The 23,293-nt window shown below is 40.4% G+C and overlaps 1 protein-coding gene across 2 annotated transcripts in view; it reads left to right on the top strand.

Moving 5' to 3' along the window:
* The window catches only part of fgfrl1a (fibroblast growth factor receptor like 1a), a 105,572-nt gene that overhangs the window by 21,272 nt on the left and 61,007 nt on the right, over positions 1–23,293 (top strand). The window contains exon 3 of one of the 2 annotated variants that reach the window (XM_015950231.3): positions 7,299–7,571. In XM_015950231.3, the coding sequence (XP_015805717.1) occupies positions 7,299–7,571 (273 nt within the window). Of the gene's footprint in view, positions 1–7,298; positions 7,572–23,293 lie in introns of those variants that run through there. The other variant, XM_070555001.1, reaches the window with a different exon arrangement.

Below are 23,293 nucleotides of genomic sequence, written 5' to 3'. Positions count from 1 at the left end.
GTACGCTGCTCAGTGCTGATTGGCTCGGTTAGAATTCTCAGGGGGTGGGGTTATTTGAATAGGAAAGTTCCCAGACCCTTTCTCTGTGCAGAATTAAACAGAGGAGGAGTCTGGCAGGCCAGGCTAGTAACATGCATGGGGTTAATTCATGCAAATGCCTGGTGTTCATCTCACAAATGTAGTGAATGTTTGATAATAGGATGCACTTGTAAGGAGAATCCAAGAGCAGCAACACCTATTCCCATTAAAAACACATTGCAAATAAAACACAGTCTTTTAGTTGCTAACTCCCTGACTTGGTAATTAAATATGTAAATATGTGTAATATTGTTGAGGAGCTCATGCTTCCTACAGCATATGCATGTTCACGCAAGTGTGTCTTGTACAGTACATCAGTGTTAGGACCTGCTGTTAGCTCTCCATCAGAAGCATTCCTGCCCCACCCCCCACCCCCACCCCAGTCTCGCCTTCCTGCCAACAGCAACGTTGTGCTGGGCTCTGCAGCCCCATCTGAGCTGAAAGGCAGTGGATCATTAAGGTATGAAATGTCCAAACCTCCCAGTTCAAAACACAAAGAGCAACCCTGGCTGTCACAGAGTGCCAAAATATGCACTACACACACAAAGCTCTTTTTGCATGTTTTTTTTTTCTCAGCACTTAAAAAAATTAAGTGTTCTTGGATCCTCAGACTGCTTTGGACTTCCTTCAGTTGGAAAGAAAAGTTGCACTGGACAAATCCTACTTTGTCAAGCACCTTTGTTATTTTTAGTTGTCGTTTTCTTGACTCGTTGAAGCACATTGTGCTGCAAATGTGGAATAGTTAAAGACATGAAAGTGAATGTCAATATAGGAACTTTCAGTCTGCATCACACTGTACTGCTAAGTTTTATGCCTTAGATCTATTAGAGCTTTCATGGCTTTTAGGCAGTTTCCCCTTTATTCAACTTTAAAAGCTAGACTTTAGCTGTAGCGTTTGCATGTTCAGGTATGTAGCTCTACTAAACTGACTTGGTGTAAAATAGGGGTGCAACTGATCAGTAGGGATGTCCCGATACAGCTTTTTCACTTCTGATACGATACCAATATTGCAGCCTTCAGTATTGACCAATACCGATATCATATCAGCACAAATAATATATACCTTTTACCCATTTTGTAGTGTGTAATATATTAAAGTCTTGATCAAGTGATATTAATCAATCGGAGAACCAGAGCCAGCAACAGCAAATAGGAAGAAAAACAAAAACGATCATTTCTTTATTAACCATTGGTTGCATGAATGTTAACCTTAAACTTAATGTATAACAAATGAATAAAAAATAATAAATAATACATTAAAAGACTCATAAAATATTTTAAGTAAACAAACAAAAAGATTTATTTAAATGTGCAAAATACTAATTCAAGTTCACTTCGGTTATGTTGTGCTGTCAGCAAATGAAAATAAAAATCACAATATTGTTCACTGACCAACTGCTACAAGTTGAGTCCTACGTTTCAATTTCACACACTGCAAAAATCCTCGTGCAGTGTTTTGTGATGCTGCTTCAAACGTGCAATGATGAGGTTGGACATATTAAACTTCCCTGGTTCTGTTCCACCCCGTGGGAAACGTGTGCATGGCAAATGTTGCACTGAGCCACACTGTCTTTTACGGACTTTAACCCTCTGGAGGCAGGCGTTACAGATTTGCAACGCTAAAACCTACCTACCTGGTTACTCCACATACGTATTTCATGAGCATTTTTTAACTCAGAAGTACCCCTGAAGGACTTAGTTCGTCCTTTTATCAAAACTTATTTTGAGCCTGAGAGGGTTAACAAAAAAATACTGCCACATGGTTGACTTTGCTCTTGCTTCTTGCTACTTTGCCAACACGCACTGTTCTGATCATGTGGGTTTGCATCTGGATCTGGGAGCTCCTGGATAGAATTGCTGAAATAAAGTGGAACGGAATTGCTCATGTGAGATATTTTTGATGTAGTCCAATATAATCCGATGCAGTGTTTATGGGCCGATATCGACTTATCAACTGGGACAATTATTACATTAACGTGATGGGCACTGTAAATAGTGTTGGGGACAAATCTGTAAAATAGGGAAGAAAAATAAACACCACTTCAGAAAGTTGAGGAACTGAGTGAAAGCAGAACACGCATGGAGGAGTGGGCTTTGGCAAGCTGTTTTAACATTTTATCAGCAGTCGGACCATGTAATTCCTATTTTTATAGAAAGTTACAAACTGAGCAAAAAATGTTGCACCAAGTGTTCTACAAAATAAAGAGAGCAAAGATTTGTCTTTCTTTTTCTTTTTTTTTCTTTCTTCCAAAACTGTGATCCGATTCAAACCGTGATTGATTTGTTGCACCATTAGTGTAAAATATTATTCATATATGTTTAAAAACTTTTGGTGGAGCTACAGGTCACCAGTGACCTTGATACCCTTTTTTTTTTACAAATTACTTTGACTTCAATAAGTCAGTTTCTCCTCAGTTCAATTTTATTACATTATTTAGAAAACGTATACCTTAAATATATCTCACTTACACATTGTTTAATCAAAGATATAACAAAATATAAATATTTTTATTAGACTCAGCAAACACAAAATAAGGGGAAAGGGTTTTAATGCAAATGATTAGAATGAAAAATAAACATGAAAATATGACATTTCAATTATTGTAAATGATTTTATGCAGATAAAGGCAAAACATTGATGCAAAATTGTCATTTCAAAATGTTATTCCAAATGTAGCAATAATAATCTAATGATTATGTACGCAGTGTTTTTACTCAGAATTTTCTGTACAGTATAACTTGTTTTGGTGAGGATGGGTTTAGTGGAAAATCACCACGGCGATTCTTAACACCCCTGGAATCCTGTTGTTTCTGGAGACTTCCACGCCGCACTGTGAAAAAATAAATCAAGAATAGATTAACTGATTTTATCTGGAGAATAAAAGAAGCTGAGAACAGGAATGCTGATATGCATGAGAAAAATCCAAATAAAACCTCATCCACCACACAGTTTGGAAGTTGTGTATTTTCAGTTGGTAGTAGCTGCTAGAAGACCAGAATGTATGAGCTGACTTCCTTTTGATCTGACCTTCAGATGGTCTCTTTCAGTCTGAGCAGTGCAGCTCCAAGTGGGAAGGCTTCTAGTTCATGCGTGAGTGTTTGCCTGAAGTGAGCTGCATTTTCCTGTCGTTAGGCTGCAGAATGCGAGACATGCACATTAAAACTATTGAGACACTCCCTGCTGTGTACGGAAGACTATATCTGAGCACGTTTGTGAGCGTGCAGGGGCAGATAGCATCTACAACAGCTCTTAAACTGTCATGGAAAATCAGTTGGGTTCAAAGAGGTACCACGAGAACACATAGCAACGCGCTATTGTACTAACTAGATTATATAAATGTTTCTTTGCTTTTTAAAGCTATTGCTTGTGTTCAAGTTCTCATTTTAGGGATTCATTTAGAGAATAATCAAGGGCTTAGTGATCGTTGAGGGAGTCCGTATTATCCACTGCCTTTCAGGGCAGAGTGTAAAACTAATATTATCTTATCTTGAGAAAGGATGAGTTATATCCATTTGAAAATAACATAATACATGATCTCATTTGAGATTGACAGTGTCTGTTAGGAAGGAATTTTAGCCTCATCTCTGTAAAATTAACTGGGTTAAAGCTTTTTGGTTGGCTATGGTTGGATAGCTTTGGCAGCTGTCTTGAATGTGGTTTAGTCCTTTAGGATAAGTAGTTGCAGATTTATATGAATGTTTTGATAAAGACGTTGTTAAAGGTCAACTTCACTGAAAAAAAACTTTTTTTAAACTATTATTCCTGATTATAACTGTGTTTGTAATGCAGGCTAAACATGAACATAGTCTATCCATATTTCCTGCATTAGTTTATGATGAGGGATGCCAGATATTGACTTTTTTTACCCATATCTGATATTGCCTACCTCTTAATTTCCGGTACAGATAAAAACCGATATGCGGGGCCCTCTAATAAAAAGAAAAAAAGAAATCATCTAGGTTGCTAACATCACATACCTCCTATCATACATGCTTAAGCGTTAAACATTATCTGTGCAAAATGACAACGACTTCAGTTTAAGTGATGTTTCATTTGTCTCCACCAGCAGCTGAATGACATTCTGCCTGAGATAATCCTTATTTGTTTGTTTGTTTACTTTTGTCCATTTATTTAAAGGATGAAAAAGCACAGACACAAATCCTCATTTTTAATTGCAACAATGTGAATGCTGTTTCAGGTTAGTTTGCTGTTTTCTTTTTTAAAAGTTGCACTTTTTTCTCTTTTTTTCAAACAAGTCAAACTTTGTTTCTCTGATGCTGTACAAACTGTAGAGTGAAATATCAGTTGGCTCATATATCGGGCCGATATTTACTGTTTTTTATATATCGACACTGGCCAATATTTGCCTTTAGTAGAGCCGATTTTAAGTCAGGCACATCCTCGAGCAGCCTGGTGATGTTGCAGAAAGCTATTTAAATTTTACGTTCATTAATAACATCTGCATAATAAAAAAATCCTCACTTTATTTAGGTATCCAACATTAACACTGAGCAGTGCACAAAGTTAAGATTTAACAGCTGGTCAAATTAGCATGAAGAGATTGTTAGAAAATGTCTAGGTATCGGCCCATAATAATCGGCAGTACATATTGGCCGCCATGTCTCCATATATATTGGCATTGGTATCGGCAATAAGAGAACCCATATCGGTTGACCTCTAGTACAAACCCTGTTGAGGTTCCAGTTCTCTCAAATATGTAGTGCAGTCCTGTTAAGGACCATAGATATTCAGAAGAAGAGGGTGAGTGAGGTAGACGTAGCCTGCTGCTCATGTGCTTCCACCTCTGGGGAGCGAAGGCTGGATAAAGGAGAATAGAGAGGTAAAAGAGGAAGATATAGGAGAGGCTGACTGTCAAAAGCTGAGAGGTTCACTTAGAGGTCTTGCTCCTGCGGTCTCTGGGGAAGAGGCTCGGGAAGTTGTGGGAGGCCGGTAAATCACTCCTGAAAGAAAGAAATGATTCTGCTCTGTGGACGCTAGGGATGGTGTGAATGAGAGTGATGAAAGAGTACAAGTGAGTGCAAAATGGAGAGAGAGACAGAGGAAAGGAAAAAAGAGTGGTGACAAGGGAAAGGAGAGTTGGTAGTGAGAGGAGGAGTGGGGTCCAAGGGCCAGGAAAAAGAGGAAGCATGGGAGTACTAAGAGTTCAGCAGAATGTGATTTCAATCTGTTGGCTGAAGAAAAGAAAAATAATGAAGACAAAAAGACAGAAATGGTACATTAAGGGAGCCCATAGAACATAGAGAGGTGGAAGTATAGAAACAATGGCGAGAGGAAAGCTGAGAGAGCCTAAAAATTAAAATGGCAATAGAGGCGTCTGTCTGTCTGTCTATCTTACCCTTATCATTGTCTAATAACCTTCTAATAAGTGTGATATAATTTAGTTTTATAATTAGTTTTTACTCTTCTAGAGACTGCTTACACAAACCTACTGTGTCTGGATAAATAGAAACTGCGTTTTTGGCCTCGATCATGCACTTTGTTACCACTGACCAATGCTTTGTGCTTTTATAATGTCAGGTCATGTCCCCCGTGTCATGAACCTGGGGGACATGACCTGTGGTGTTTATGGTGGCATTCACTACAGTTGCCTCTTGTCAGGACATTGTTTCCTATTAGTGAATTATGTGTTTTTCCTGCTATATTTGTAAGTATTGTTTTAACCTGATAGATGTAAGAAAGGTCTGAGATGTGCAGCAACTCCCACAGCCCTTCTGTTTCCATCCTCGTCCTGCTGTTTGTCACCCTTACTGAACTTTTTTCCCCTCATACTGTATTCCTCCTCCTCTCCTATCCTTTTCATTTCTCCTTTACTCATTCTCTTACTTCAACTCCCCCCTCCTCAAATTTTTTCCTCTCACTCAACCTTTTTTTTTTACTCCCTTCCTCATTTCCTCCCACCTTTCCTCTTCAATCATTCTACTTTTCCACCCCCCTTGTTGTTTTTCTAGTGTGCTGTTTCACAGTTGTCTGGCTACTGAGCGGTCAATGTTACGCTTGATTTTTTAGGCCTCACCGTGTCATCTCTGTTGATATTAAACCCATTTCCCAGGGTGTGTGTGCTTCAAGTGGAAGCTTGTCTGGTAAAACGTCAGTGGTTCGGTCATGCCGTCAACACTTATCTGGTGTTTAAGGAAAAACAGCCCTTTCTGTCTCAGACCACATTTGGTTTGGTCTGGAATGGTGTTTTCATTTTGCATCAGGCATATCACATTTTGCCTTGAGTCAAACAATAAACGAAGCTCACGTGTATTTTGGTATTAAGATGTACATCATATAGCCTAATGACATAATTTAACCGTTTGTGTGGAATGGCAGAACTGCTTTAAGTTACAGGAACCAAACCTACCAAATAAAGAACATGTCACCATTTATTCATCAGCAACCAACCGTTGTTTCGCAATACTTCAGCAGTGGAGTGGAGCAGAAAGCTGCACAAAGCCAGTAAGCACTAATTATTATATTAGGTTTGACATTTAGCTGGTGCAGCAGAGTGTTGGGGGGGGTCGTATTTGCGAAATGTGCAGAAGCAGCTGGTTGGTGCCGAAACCCTGTTGTTCATGAAATGAAGATCTAATCTATAGTGAATATCTAACAGGTTTTTTTTTTTGCACTAGTCAGACCCAATTAGGTCAACATGCTGGTAGCATAATTAACTATTTGTAATTCAAAATGGCTCAAATAAATAAAAAAAACCTTCAGATATGACAGGTTGATTTAGGAACCCTTACAGATGAATTAAAGGTGTGAAACTCTAAAAAAACATGTTTAATGATTATTTCAGAGTATAATCATTATCTCTGAGTTTTTCATGCAGGCTGAACATGACAGTAGTCTCCTAAATTTACGTCAGTAAATAGAGTAAATAGATGGTGAAATGCTAGGATGCGAAAAGCCTGACAGATCTACATGACTTAACATTTATGGACTCACCCATCTTAGCTAACGATGGCTGTTGTTGGTTTAGTGTCCAGGAAGCAGCAGGGATTGCTGCTGCTAGTAGAAGCTAACCATTAGCATTAGCAACTCCACCACAAAGCTAAACTCCTTCAGGCTTGTATTATTTATAGAGATAAAACATCAATGTCGCAGCGCAAACTAAGTCAGTGGTAGAGTACCTCACTACTTCTTCTCATGTAATCCAGATCAAACAAGCCAGATTATACTAGCAGTAACTTCCTTTCTTTCTTTACCTCTCAAGGTCCCCCCAGGGTGTCAGAGAGAGTGACCCATCGTCAGAGTGTCCGAGCGGGTCGTACTGCTAAGCTGCCGTGCCCCGTGGAAGGTGACCCTCCTCCACTCATGATGTGGACCAAAGATGAACGCAATATCCACAGCGGCTGGACGCGGTTCAGGGTGTTACAGCACGCTCTGCGTATTAAAGAAGTGGAGACCGACGATGCGGGCACTTACATCTGTAAGGCTACCAATGGCTTTGGCAGCGTGAATGTCAACTACACGCTGATCGTCATAGGTAAGTGTTTTGTCCAAACCAACACAAACCTTTTTCACGAACGGCACCAGAACAATTTCGGACCTAAAAGTACATTTATTGTAACCGTTGTAGTATAAAAAACTTTTTACCCTTTTATAACTCACAGTAAAAAATTTGGAAAAGGGTGGAATGCCTTCTCCGGGTCAGGGATGAGGTCCTGCCCCAAGTGGAGGAGTTTAAGTATCTTGGGGTCTTGTTCACGAGTGAGGGAAAACTGGAGCGTGAGATTGATAGGCGGACTGGTGCTGCATCTGCTGTGATGCAGGCGTTGTACTGGTCTGTCGTGGTGAAGAGAGAGCTGAGTCAGAAGGCGAAGCTCTCGATTTACCGGTCCATCTACGTTCCTACCCTCACCTATGGTCATGAGCTTTGGGTAGTGACCGAAAGAACAAGATTGCAGATACAAGCGGCCAAAATGAGTTTTCTCCGCAGAGTGGCTGGGCTCTCCCTTAGAGATAGAGTAAGAAGCTCAGTCATCCGGGAGGGGCTCGGAGTAGACCCGCTGCTCCTCCACATCAAGAGGAGCCAGTTGAGGTGGCTCAGGCATCTGGTCTGGATGCCTCCAGGACGCCTCCCTGGTGAGGTTTTCTGGGCACGTCCATCTGGGAGGAGACCTGAAGGTAGACCCAGGACATGTTGAAGGGACTATGTCTCACCTGGCCAGTGGTGAGTCCCACGGAGGAGCTGGCCCAAGTGACTGGGGAGAGGGAAGTCTGGGCCTCCCGACTTATGGGCTCAACACACGGGAGGCGACATCGTCTCTCCTCCATTCATTTTCAATCAGACATGCGCGACAAAGCGATAATCGCGGGTCTCCCTCCTACCAAGCGAAACACGAAAACTGTGCGTGTGAAATTTTGTGCTCGTGCACGTGTCGTGCACAGGCGACCCAGCGACGCGATCCCAGAAAGTTGAAACATTTTCAACTTTTCATCGCTGTCGCTCAGGCGAGGACCAATCAATGGAGGTTTCATTCACTGACCAATGAGCGGACAGGATGCTCCGTACATCTCCGAGCAAACATGGAGGAGAAGTTGATTATTATTATGTTTTATATAGTAAAACCAGAAGTAAGATTTCACATAACTCTAGCGGCACCTTGTGAAACATCATATCTACCACTTTATTAACTCTGAACAGCGTAAATAACCTTAATTACCTCCAACCTGACACAGCCAAGCAAAACAACGGAAGTTTCAATTTCGCCATGGAACAGAACGCGTAGACGGCTTTGCCGCGGGTCGCCTCCCGTGTGTCAGGTAATAAAAGCGACGGCGACAAATTTCGCTGACTGCGGTCATTTGTCGCCTCCCGTGTGTCGAGCCCCTTAGGCTGCTGCCCCTGCGACCCGACTCCGGATAAGCGGAAGAAAATGGATGGATGGATGGATGGATGGATGGATGGATGGATGGATGGATGGATGGATGGATGGATGGATGGATGGATGGATGGATGGATGGATGGATGGATGGATGGATGGATGGATGGATGGATGGATGGACATTAAAAAATGTCTAATCTTAATCAAAAATGTAAAAATGAACACATTTAGAATTCTTGTTTGGTTTAAATTCTCAGTTTTCATTTTTCTTTTATTTTCTAGTGTTTCTGAACTCATGTTGTCTGGTTACACACCATGAATACTTACACGTCTTCACAGTCCTGGAGCTTATGCTTGGGTGTGTTTGTGGCTACCATTGTTGTGTATAACTGTAAAACAATAAATAGGCATTTGTTAGAGGAGATGCTTTTGTTCCACTTTGGCCGTATTTGTGGGAGACATTGTGTGAGTGTGGCATTTGTTTCTGAATGTAAATGTCTTGATAGCAGAGAGATTGTCACTTTTTACTCCACAGTAAATTCCTGAGTCTTTTCCCACACTCCCAATCTGTTGCAAAAGTTTGTGAAGTTTTCTCTCGTTTTTAAGTTTTCATGTGCTGGACAGAGTCTGTGACCTGTCTTTCAAGCTCTCATTCACTCATCTTTTCAATACATTATCTGTTCTCTTTGCAGCAAAGCTCTGCCGCTCCTGTTTCAGGGAGTAGAAGTTAAGTCGGTAGAGCAGTGGTCAGAAAATGGCAGGATTTGGCGACTCTATGATACGCAAACATCTTGCATCCGATTGGTTAACAGAAGCGCAGTTCTTCTTCCTCCACCATTCACTCTGCAACGTTGATGTTTTATCTCCACAAATAACACAAGCCTGAAGGAGCTCTGCTGTGTGGTAGAGATGCTAATGTTAACATTTAGCTTCTACTAGCTGAGACGTTATCTACTGTTTCCTGGACGCTAAAACGACAACAGCCTTCCCCGTCGCGAATCAAGATGGGTCAGTCCAATAATGGTAATTTTCGGTGTGAAGTAGTTCGGTCAAGCTTTTTCTGACCCGAGCGTTTCCCCATCTATTTTCTAAAAGAAGCAAATGCAGGAAATTGGGGTAGAAGACTATTTTCACGTTCTGCCTGCATGTTAAACTCAAAATGACCAATCATATTTCAACCAAAGCAAGTAAAAAAGCTGATTCTCAGTGAACTTGCTGTTTATCTGTGCAACTCAAATACAGGTGTGCATTTTCTTTTTGCACCTGATCTCATTCAGACACCTTCTGCAACTGTTGTGCATGGTAACGAAATGCCTAGGGGAAGGACATTGTGTCAGTGGCATGTGCATTTGTCTAATTCGGTCTGAATGTGTGTGTATGTGTGTGTGTGTGTTGGAGTCCCTCTGCAGTGTGTGCGCGCATGTGTGTGTGTGTGTGTGTGTGTGTGTGTGTGTGTGTGTGTGTGTCAGGTTTCAGTCAGAGTGGATGCCAGCAGGGAGATTAAGGCAGCAAAGCACTCCATAGAATCTGACTAAAGCATCTCCCTTTGCCCTGCATCGGCACTTCAAAGACTGGCTTCAGTAAAATGTGCCGATAGAGGTTCAAACACCCCAGATTTTTTGCATTCTGAGGAATATACCATTTTTTTTGATAAACTGTGGACAAAGAGTTATTTATGTAGGTTTTGTGGGAGAATAACATCTCTAATATTGTATATTTTAGTCATATTGATCTAGTTTTTCATATGTTTATCCCTAAAATCACATTTTCCTTTTTGTAATTGTAGATCTAGTAGATCTTGTAGAGCTACTGGTTGCTACCATAAGTGTGCACATTGCCAAAAATTAATATGCTTTAATAATCTCCAGTAATCAGAATGTGAGAATCATTGGTCTTGAATCTCAAATACGAGTTGGCATACACAGAGCAGGAGGGTAGAAGGAGCAAGAGTGTGTGTGTGTGTGTGTGTGTGTGTGTGTGTGTGTGTGTGTGTGTGTGTGTGTGTGTGTGTGTGTGTGTGTGTGTGTGTGTGTGTGTGTGCGCGCGCGCGCGTGTGTGTTCAAGTATGCACGAGAGGGGACAACAGCTGCAGCTGAGGTCATCCAGGCGAGCAGCTGCTGCCCACCCCACCACCCTCTCATTCACTGTCCCTTTTCATTCACTTCACAAATGCACACACACACACACACACACACACTACAGTTACAGTGAACTGGGCAAATCCACATAGATGAAACATTTGTCTTCCAATCGGCAGACGGGGAAAGAAAATGGTTCACTACCAAAGCAGCATTGCGTTATAAACATTTCTATAGCGATTCGGTACATGAGCTGCAAGAGCTCCACTTTTTGGCAAACTCTGCTGGGTTAATTTCTACTCCACTATTACGACTGAAAAAAAACTCCAGCTGTTGTGTCTGATGTGACTGGAAGCTTTACTGGCTTTTATAGAGACATTTACACCATGTCGTGTCCAATAAAGAACATTTGGTTCGATCCACATTTAAATTTATGGGATTAGTGATGGATCAGATATGTTTTACATCCAGGTTTAATGAGGAAAGCTTCCTGGCTAGTGAGTAGTTGTTGTTTTTTTTTTTTTATTGCTTTGGAAATCTTACTTTTTCTACTTATTTTTTAACTCACTATCCTTTAGATCGAGCTGGACTTGTGCAATTCACCCCCCCCCCCCACACACACACACACACACATGCTTTAGGCTCATTATGAGGAAAGTAACTCAGACCCATCCCTTTACCTACCATCATATGAAAACTATTTAATTTATATCCAGCTAATGAACACCGTTGAATCTTCACTTTGATTCAGTCAGATGTCCTGAGCAGGCATAGGGAGCAGGGCAATGGGGAAAGCCTTGTTTAACAGGAAAAGACCTGCAACAGAACCATGAAGGACTTCCATCGGCACTGAGCTGTTCAGAATCAGAAGATTTTTTTATTGCCGTTGTCATTGAACACAGCTCACTGACTAGGAACTTGTTTCGGTGATGGGTGCAACATGAACACGCATAAAAAATAAAAACACATAGTAGGCAATAAATGATAGATAATATGTACAATTAGCAGCAGGATAAACCGTGCAAACGTACTATTAAAAGTGACTGGTATGTAATGTGCAGGTTAACGTAGGTATCACAGAGTGGACGGCAGAGGGGAAGAAACTGTTTTTGTGACGAGAGGTTTGGTCCTGATGGATGGTATCCTCCTGCCAGACGGAAGCGTCTCAAACAGTCCGTGGCCAGGGTGAGAGATGTCGCCTGCAATGTAGCCTGCTCTTCCCCGGGTCATTGCGGCATACAGGTCACGGAGAGATGGAAGACTGCATCCAATCACCTTCTCAGCTGAGCGCACAATGCGTGGGATGATGCATAAGCATGTTTGCAATGACTGACTTAAGCAAGATAAGTTCCTCACGTTGTAATGAGGGTAAAAAAAACAGCAGGACTCCAGCACCAAATTAAAGCCCATCTTCTTAGTTGTCTTAATTGCAGCTTAATGGTCATTTGGATTCTAGTGGTATGTAGCATAAAGTACTGAGAAAAAGGAGAGTTTCTTTCACATGTTATATGAAATATATCTTCTGATAATAATTTGATGAGTTAACCAAAAATAACATTGCCTACATAACTGATGTTAATCGGCTACAACAGATTAAAGTTTGGAATCAGAAAAATGGAGGGCTGGGATTTCTGGACTAGAGAAAGAAGACTCAAGAGTACGAGGTTTTTTTTTAGCACAAAATTGAAAAATAAATGAGATCATCATAAATTTGTTTTGTGTAGATATTATTTTGGCAATGATTCCACCCAAATAGACTTTAAAATGATCAGTTTTCATGAAAATTTGAAGAATATTCTGATGCCTAAAGTAATGATTGCTTCTTCAGTGTTTAAAAAAGGAATTCAAGTGGACAGTCTCAGTTGACGACCGACAGCTCTTAAAAAATGATTAACTACTGGAATGTTTATCATAACTCCTTCAGACTGAAATGAGCAAAATTGTCACCATTTGGAGATGATCTAATACGACACCCTGAGAAGCTCTGTGGCCCGCGAGGTTAACTCACGGATGACCCCTCTCTGAAACTCAAGCCAGGAATCATGCCTCAGCATCTCCTTAGAGACGCATTCAGCACATAGAGCGGTGTTTTCATAGCTGGAGACATCTGCATTTGCAATGATGTTTAAAGAATGGCAGGGTTGGACGAAGGGAGGTAAGGATGCAGTTCTCTCTCTCTCTCTCTCTTTCTCTCTCTCTCTCTCTCTCTCTCTCTCTCTCTCTCACTCTGCTCATAGCTGGATTAAAACAAAGCATGTTTTCATGCTGTTTTATTTTCTGCAGCTCTGCTGAGAGTTCTCACTGTTGCTTTGCTTCACTTTCTTCTTGCCTGCTGCTCTCTGCTTTCATCTTCTCCCATCTTCTGTGTGGTCCTGTGGTAATTATTCTATGAGCGCTCCGTTTCGCTGTAATGAGCCCACACCTGCATCTTATAGTATCTCCTTCTCAATTTCAATCCCAAAGTATCTTTACCACCTTTTTTCTATTAGCACTCCCTCGCTGACCTCACTCCTAGCTCGGACGGCTGGCTTTTTTATTTTTCCGTTGTGTTTTAATTTGTATCAATATTTTTATAGTTTTCCACTTTTTCCAGATGTGACAGCATTTGATTGCAATAATGCATCCACTGTGCTCCTGCCCAGTGATTGGAAGTGATGGAAGCAGGTTTTCGTTGGCAGAACAAATTGGAAGATTCCTGAAAGTGTTTGTTCTTTTGTTGTGTGTAGGTTGGCAAATGTTTGTGTGAGCAAATAGTCAGATACGTGTGTGTTGTTCGTGTTTATCTGAAGGTTCGTGCGTTTGTTTTTATGAAAGGATTTATGGGACCACCAGTTATTTTCTTCTCTAAAAATGCTACAAAGCCTAAAAAAACTGTTTTTCCTCTTAGTTTTATTTTTAATGGTCCTTTCCTTTTGCTGTTTGTTGCTCTTTGCCTCTTGTCGATTTAACAAAAAATTGTTGCATAAATTACTATTTTTTTCTGCTTTTTATGGAAACGATGACTAGAATCTGTAGTTGAAACTAGCAAAGCATGTTTGGAGCACAATCGAGACGTTGTTCCAAAACATAAAGTAAATATGGTAATGGCTTGTATTTGTATAGCACCTTATTAGGATTCTACAACCCCCCAAGGCACTTCACAACACAATCAGTCATTCACCCTTTCACAAACCGGTCGCCACCGGTCCCTCTAACCACCACCAGCAGGGAATTTGGGTTAAGTGTCTTGTCCAAGGACACAACAGCAGCATTCTCTGGTTGAAGCCGGGTTGAAACCCACAACCTCCTGATTACTGGACAACCCGCTCTACCTCCTGAGCTACAGCTGTCCCAAACAGAGTTGAATTGACTTTGTGTATGCATGAAAATTCATTTGAATGAAGTAGTTCATTCATGCAAACAGTGGAAGCATGTATTTGTAAGTACCACTGTAATACTTTGTGATCATTGAAAGCCACTGCAGCTCATATTTTCTTTACAGGAATGGAATAAATACACTTACAGATTTTAGAGGTCTAGTCACCACAAATCAACAGAATTTGTGTTTATTAAGCAGCAAAAATGACACAAAATGCAAGCTAAGACCATTTCTAAAGCTTGGTTAAAGGGAAAAGGCTACCCGGGCTTTTCACCAGATGCGACGTGTAACATAGTAGACGGGTTTTCCCCACGAGTTCAGAAGCACTTCCCTTCCCACTGGGAGCATTTCAGTCGTGAATCAGGCGCAAAAGCATTCCGCACAGCTGGAAATGCAGATATTATCCAAAATGATGACATAAAACCTTATTTTCACACCCACCCACTATTACTACGGTCGTAAAAATACACAGAAGAACAGATTGGTTATCTCTGGTTTTATTCTGATCCTGTTGCCAGTGAGCAGTTTTCTTCATCTGTGTTTTGATATGTTGTTAATGTGGGCACTTCTACTGCCTATGATGAAGATTTAAAATTGACATAAACAAGCCTCTCGTTTTAGTTCCTGAATTCAATTTTTAGGTTTTTGGACCAAAACTAGTTTTCCAACAGCATGACAGAATGCTGCTTTTTTAATTTTTTCCTGCCAACTGAAACGTACCACGTAGTTTCTACAGACTCCTTTTGTTCCCCATCAAGCGGACCACACTCTTCCTCATCCCAGGTTCCTCCTGCATGTGTGTGACTGCAGCTGTCTTCCTGCCAGAAGCTAACACCTCAGATCAGGTTGCAGGCCGACATCACCTCATTATCCCTCAATCTCTCCATTCTCATGCCTCCTGTGTTTTTTTTCTTCTCAGATTTCTAAAGTTTTAATTGAGATATCTGGCGCCTCATCTGGAGAGGAAATAAAGGTGGCCAAGGTTTTAAGTCTAATTGGTTTGAGTCTCGCACAGTCTCACAGGGAAACACGTGTGATTGCATGGAGCCTAAAATGAATGAATCTCAAATAACCCAGTGTCTGTCAGTCACACAGCCTCACCCTCTCACACACACCGCTCAGGTTACACTCAGCACTGTCTCACTAATCGTAGAAAAATGCATGGCGTAAATCTGGAGCTGGAGCTCACAACGAGGTATTTGGTGTTTATTTGCCTGATGCTTTTAATTCTCGGGCAGGGTGAAAAGATTGTTCATGTAAAATGAGTCATCAAGTGGTTTTAACCTTTCTCCTCTTTACTAAAACTCCTGTCTTTGCTAGTTACAACTTCTAATTTGTGAGCCTCTTTTTGACTCTTTGAGAACAAAAAGAGCAGTAGGCACTTGCAGTTGTTGCAAAGTTTTGTTAGAAACACCAAGTACATTTAGATTTCCTTATAGATTTTCATTCAGTAATCATTCAAAGCCATTGATAACCCTCGGGTACATTTCTGAGACATTTGTGATGTGTCACCAATGAGTGCAACGAGTCAAAACCACAAACATGCACACACTTCAGCAGTGATTTAACCAGATTTTGTTTGCTAACAGTTGGGATTGAGACAGTTCAGAGTGAATTCATCAGCCCATCCTATCATGTCTATCGCTAGTTTGTTTCGATTCCTGTGGTTGTGTTGCGACAGCGAGGCAGAGGGTCAGGGCGACACTGAGGAGATGGGGGACGCAAACATGCTGGTGTGTGTGTGTACTTGTCATTATATGTTTAAGGGGACACATTTTAACTTTAACCTGTAACATGTGGCCATTTCCACATTGTGGGGACATTTTGCTGGTCCACACAATGCTAAGCACCCTAAAACTTGGTTTTAGAGGTATGGTACAAATGAGCTTTTAGTTTAGGTTAGTTTAGGTTAAGGTAGGACTGGATCCCCATTGCTTAAGGTTAGGCTATGGGTTAGGCATTGTGGAGTCACTAAGATGAATGGAAGTCAATAGAGGTCCACACAAGGATACAGACAAGTGTGTGTGTGTGTGCGTGTGTGTTTGTTTTCTATCTTGTGCTTTACAAACAGATTCACAAAGAAATTTTTATTGGTTCTTTTTTCACATAACATCAAAGAGCAACAGGAAAATATTTGCCCGCTAGCTTACATACACCCCCGTACTAGCGCACGCACACACACACACACACACACACACACACACACACACACACACACACACACACACACACACACATTCGTCAGGGGCCCCGGCCTTCATTTCATGGCTGTCTGTCCTACATCCTCTCGTTCAGCCTCGTTTCACTTCCTGAAGAGATGGAGAGGAAGATGTAAATGATGGAGGAGAAAGAAAAAGAAAGACAAAGTGTGTTCCTACATTTAAACACTTAAACAAGTAATTCACCTTATCCCTGTCCTGACAGGTCACAGATAAAGTTGTATCTTCTGTATCCAGAAGAAAAACACCATCTTCTATCTGACGGTGAGGTGGTGTTTAGTCCTGAAAATTAATAAGAACATACTCCACATTAAGAGTCTTCTTTTACCTGGTCATCAAAACTCTTGCATCATCTGACCTTCTTGATTTCTTTGACCTTTGCTTATCTTCTGTCTCTCACAAAGCCCACACAGTTGTCTTTTCTTTAGACTCTTTCACCTCCTCATTCTTCCCTCTCCTATTTGCCTCCATGCTTCATTTGCAGCTGTGCATGTGTTTGTGTGGGGGTGGATTTGGCCTTTTTTCTACAGATTGTGTGCCAAGTTAAGCTCTCGCAGACCCCCAATGGGTCTTAAATACCCTCTGCTAGCTCTGACTTCTTCATTCTCCATACTAGATGCCATCTGTCAGTCAGCGAGACCTTTTTTTCTAGAGTCCAAAGTAGTGACTCATTCTGAGGACGAAATCCACCCCAAGCCAGAAGTGGGACACATGGCTTGTACGATTATGGGGAGTTAAATTGGTATTGGTTCTCACTGAATCACATTAAGTATGAAACCCTCCTGCTGCTCCCACAGATGTGTTGGATTCAGGCGAGATGTCGACAATGGAAAAATGAGCCCTGTGTCTAGTTTAGGACTCTTGTTGCCACTAAAAGTGTTGGTAGTTTTTTTTATTGATGGACAAATTTGTGAACAGTTGAAAACATTGTGAGTTGAGTCTCACAGATTCCTCTGTTAAAAGGTTTCCTGTAAGTAAGTAAAGTTTATTTATATAGCACTCATCACAGAAATAAAAATCACAACAAGCGTCACAAAGATGAACAAAACAAACCATCAAGTCAAAAAGACAAAACAAAATATTGTAAAATTAAAAAGAAAATTATTCAAATCATAAAATACTGAAGATTTACGTAAAAGCTGTTTTAAAGGTATTGGCCAGACTCGGCATTAAAATAGTAGAAATGCAGTATAACTACACTTTACCATCTATGTAAATATGAACTGGGTTCAGTTTTTCCTGTTAAGGAATTTTGTCATAAATCATTACAGAAATTCAAAATACGTTCCTATAAACAGTGAAGAACTGTGTTCCGCAGACGTGACCCCAACATGTGAAACAAGGTAGCTGCTGATGCTAGTATTGTGAATAACTGTATTTTATTTACTTTTATTATGTTAATTATTACAGAAAATTGCGTTTACAGCTGGAGCAAAAGGTCTGAGCCATGTGTCCGTGTCCTACACACATTTTTAAATAAATGATAAATAACCTGCACTTGTATAGCGCCTTTCAGAGTAAGGACTCCAAAGTGCTTTAATAAGAATAAGAATACCTTTATTAGTCCCTCTGTGGGGAAATTGCAATATTGCAATGGCTCAGGTATAGCAGGATAGCAGCAGTAGCACACAAGAGTACGTACTGTAATAAGTTAAGATAATTATTGCACACGTAATGAGAGTAGTAATTATATTGCACATGTTATGAGAGTAGTAATTATGTTGCACATGTAATGAGAGTAGTATTTATATTGCACGTGTAATGAGAGTAGTATTTATATTGCACAAGTTTTGAAAAGATGATATTTGCAGTGGAAGGTTACAGATGTATGGCTTCTATTAGCAGTGACTATTATAGAGTCTACAGTAGCAGGGAGGAAAGATCTGCGGTATCTCTCCTTCGTACAGCGAGGGTGGATCAGTCTGTCACTGAAGCTGCTCTCCAGAGCAGACAAGGCATCCTGCAGGGGGTGTGACTCATGGTCCAGGATGGTTCTGAGTTTTGCCTGCACCCTCTTGTCTCCCACCTCTCGTACTGAGTCCAGAGGACAGCCCAGGACAGAGCTGGACTTCTTTATCAGCCTGTCCAGCTTCTTTCTCTCCCTCTCTGTAATGCTGCTGCTCCAACACACCACACCATACACTACAGTGTATCATTCATCCATTCACACACACATTCACACACTGATGGTGATGAGCTACGATGTAGCCACAGCTGCCCTGGGGCACACTGACAGACATAGGTCTGATCTAAAATAATAACCTACATCTATAAATCAATCTAGAACCGCACCGGTACTTCTGGACTCTAGAGTCCCGTTAGCATGACTGCAGCAACAGTGCTAACCGTGTTAGCTCCGGTAAGGAAAGCACAAGTCTTTTGGAAAAACTACGACACACACACACAGATATAATCTAAAAGATGATCCCCATATTTCAACAATAGATCCTCCTGGGACCGATAGAAGCTCTGTGCCATTCTGGATCAGTGCAACATAGAGACGAGCTAGCGAGTTACTCCAGCATCAGGAAGATTTATTCTGGTAAGCTATCGGTTAAATATTATCCAGAGATATTTCAATATATACACACAGCGGTAAAACTAGCAACACATTATGTTATTTATCTGTAGATTGTTTAATTATACTGAGACAGATGGTGGAGCTAAGACCAGCTGAGAACTCATCAGCTTAGAGCTCCCGGTGGAGCACAGAAGGGAAGTATTTAACAAAAGTAAATAAACTGTACCAGTTTGGGTTCTGAAGGTGAACAGAATCCTCCCCAGTGTCCAAGTTGGGTCGCAGGTATTCTGAGTCAAACGGTCTAAAACATGTCTGCACCTCCGGTAGTGATATCCAGCTGGCGGGGTCGGAGTTCGGTTTAACTTCTCCAGTAATCCAACATCCGTTCTCGTCGCCGTATCCCAGAGTAAAACAAATCTGACCCACTAGCAGAGGCTTCAGAAGCTACATCTGACTGATGACACATTGTTCTCTGCTATAATGCTAACACAGAAACACCAGAGTCGGGGGTTATTTTCAATAGCTGACTCTGCAGAGCTCCTTGTGAAACGTCACCAGCTGCCCAGAGGTTTCACCAGAAGCTAGATTCTGTTTTTCCCGCGCCGGTCAAGAACATCAGATTTTCTTACAATTCCAGCTGTGAACATTCAAAAACCTTTTTCATCTGAGTTTTTAATACTTCTTTACACATACCATTCAAAGGAATTTTGTCTCTGGCCAATACCTTTAAATAAAAGGGTCTTTAGCTGTTTTTTAAGTGTCCAGACTGTCAATACTACGTAAGGATAAAGAAAGTTCATTCCATTATATCTGGTCTTTGGAACTTCTAGAAGGTTCTGGTGGGTGAACCTGAGGGCTCGGGTTGGAGCATAAGGCGTTAACAGTTCAGTAATATAGGGAGCAGCTTGACCATGTAGAGCATTGAAAGTTACAGTCAGGGTTCTAAAATGAATCATTTAATGGGTAGTCAATGCAGAGACATTAGAAAAGGGGTGATGTGAGCAATATTTTAAATATTGAAAATGCTTTTAAAAACACTGCTAACCATTTATTACTGAAATATTTTACTAATGCATTTAATAGCTTGTACATCTTACCATACTAGTGAGCACATTTTATTTATAAAGCAGCATTTCACAGACATAAAATCATGAAACTTTGTAACACAGATAAAACCAAAATAAAAACAGAAAAATAATTTTCAAAAGCTCTTTTTACAAGACACATTGTGCCAGGAAATCAGCGTAATATTACCGCAACTGTGTGTCTTATAAAAGCGCCATGCCAGCATCACGATACGTTCGTTCTGCCTCGCTTGGTAGTAATATTGCAGTAATCACTTTTAAATGACTTATGGCTCCCTGATGCAGCTTCAGCACTGGAGCTAATTTATGGCATTGTTTTGTAAAAATTGCTAAAAAAAAAATATCTATAAATAAATAAAAGTGAAAGCCTGGTTTAATTTAATTTAATTTAATTTTTTTCTGGTGTTCAACGAGTCAAAAAGTCCTTAAAGAGCTAACTGCTAGTCCAAAACCAAAATGTGTTGATGTCTGCAATCTTCCTTTTTTTTTTAAATCAAGGTTAAAGCAATATTATTGTTGAAACTTTCACACTTTTAGCCCTTGGTGCTTCGGGACGCGGGTCAAGTTCAGGTTCAATAACCACAGAAAATGAAATAGCACCTGGGTAAATGGTTAATAACATTCGTATGAACTGCTGTGAAGTTAAAGTTGGATCTGTTCAAACCAAATGAATGAGCTTCAGAATAGTTTGTTCAAACTCCAAAGTGTTTTTCTACCATCCTCCTCAGGTTCACGTAAACATTATTTGGTATTTTGTACCACTTTCAGTTTTACATTTAACATTTTTTTTGGCAGAAATATTAAGAAATCCCTTCTGGACCCGTCCTCTGGACCAATTTAAAATGCTACACTTAGCATTAACTCTTGCCATTTACACTTAAAATACCATAGAAGTCCATGTGAAATCCTTGTTTGGGAAACAATAATAAATTACTATGAGTTGCTATGAAGTTTTAAATATAAAAGTCGGTTTTAAATTGCAATGACAGGCTATACTTTGGTCTTGACTGAGTTTGGACTAGCTCCTCAATCCTGCAGGACATGAACACAGTTTCTCATGAAAGCGGCTTTTCAGGGAGCAACTATTTTAGTAATCATTTCTAACTTTAACAGCAGAAAATTACTAATTAGAAAACTTTGTGAAAAATATTCTTTGAATTTCCACTTTTGAATCAATAAGCTACTAAATGAACAAACCCAAGTAGTGTTTTACAGTGTTTTCACATCCGTCTTTGTCCTTCGCGTCTTTTAGGTCCTTTCTGAAATCTGTTTCAGGGTGGAATTTGACTTTAACCTAATTTGCCAACCCTTCACAAAATCCAAAGCAAACACGTTTCCACGGCAACTCACCCATGAGGTGTAGCTTTACTTCTCTGTGTGCTTTGGCATAGCTGTTTCTATTGAGTGAAAAATATAAATGTAATGAGTAACAAATGTTGCTGGGGTTTAAATGCATCATCCAGCTCCCCGTTCCTCACATCATGGAGTTCACTCCGTCCCCAACCGAGAGTAAAAACGATGAAAAACTCAGCGTTTGAGGATGTTGGCGGCTGTAAAGCAGCCCCTCAGCTTGTTTAACGCAATTAGGGCCTACCTTTGTATTGTGAGTCCAACAGTAACAAAAAGTGGGGGAAAGGTTGAGTCAGAAGGAGGGCAAAGAGAAAATGACAGGAAAAGAACGTTATTGGTGATGAATGAAAGAGTGCAGGCACGAGGAGGGAAAAGAGGGTTGTAGAAGTAAAGCTAGTGTAAAAAGAATTATATAACTAAAAGTTAGGACGGAATATCAAAGTTAAAGTTACGAGCTAACAGGCCAAGATGTTAATATTTATCCTTGTTTTTGTTTGAAAATGGACTCTGGATGAAAGACATGCATCCATATTTCTGTACAACTTTCTGTGTTCACACATAAATTACAATGTGAATGAGGACTAAATGTTATTGTGATTTAAACTTTTGTTTATGAAATCTAATGCAAAAAGTCTCATAAAAACAAGTAAATCGGACTGTTTCCCTGTGTGTTGCCTTGTGCCCGTCATGACTTATGTGTTCTGGCTTAAACTAAATACTGTGTTTTCTATTAGATCCAACTATGATTACAAGAACCGAGGAGGAAAATAACTCATATGACAAATGAATAAATACATACAAAAACTAACTTGACTCTCCAGATTTCATCTATTTGATTTGACATTTATTCAGACCACCTTTCTTTCTTCTCTTTAATAGTTTACCTTCCATTGTTACATTAGCTGCACCTTCCCTGCTAATTGAGATCTGATGATAAACTCAGTTTAGGAATTATAAAACAGCACACACTGGCTTGGTTATTTGGCTGAACGTTTGGCAAAACTACCACTACATGTGCCAGATTTGATTAGGCCAGTTCATCTATGTCTGTTTCATTCAGTTCTGTCCTGTATTTCTTTGCAGTGCTGCCACTGTTGAATATGCCTGAGTCAATAGAAGGGATGCTCCCATTTTAGCATTTTGAATCAACAAATGTAGAAGAAAATGATGATTTATTTTAAATGCAGTAATTTTATGAGTTCACTGACATTTTTCACTTTTTGAGAAACGACTGACATGTGCATGCATGAGACGTGAAAGGCATCCAGCAACCCTCCCAAGGAGACTCTAAAGTAGCTGCTTGTTGGCGCCGTCTCCGGTAACCCCCTCACTCGACAGCCCATAGCCTGCGTCAGAAAGGAAACCATGTGCTTCAGCATCCCTCTCTGCATTCCCTGATACAAAGCAACAAGTAATCTACATTCTTGGAGCTGATGGGTAAACTCCTCCAAAACCTCAAATACTTATAAACATACAGGAAAATGGCAAAATGAGGAGGGAGGAAGGACAGGTAAGAAAAGAACAAAGGAGATCAGTTAAAGCAGGGGCGCAAATGCCGCTAACAACACTTTTGTGCAAAAGGAGACAACCAGAACTGCACATTAGATGCTTGAATTGTTAACTGTTACATTTTAGAATAAAGTTTCGGCTATCAAAAACAAACAATGTTGAAAGCAAAAAGGTTTGGATTGTTTTTGAGGAGGAAAGTGATTGTGCACCTCTGATCAGAGGAGCTAGCAGGGAGGCTGTGTACTTCTGAATAGACAGTT

The sequence above is a fragment of the Nothobranchius furzeri genome, chromosome 1 (genome assembly GCF_043380555.1).
Source record: "Nothobranchius furzeri strain GRZ-AD chromosome 1, NfurGRZ-RIMD1, whole genome shotgun sequence".
Classification (NCBI taxonomy): domain Eukaryota; kingdom Metazoa; phylum Chordata; class Actinopteri; order Cyprinodontiformes; family Nothobranchiidae; genus Nothobranchius; species Nothobranchius furzeri.
This window is presented reverse-complemented; position numbering and strand designations above follow the sequence as displayed.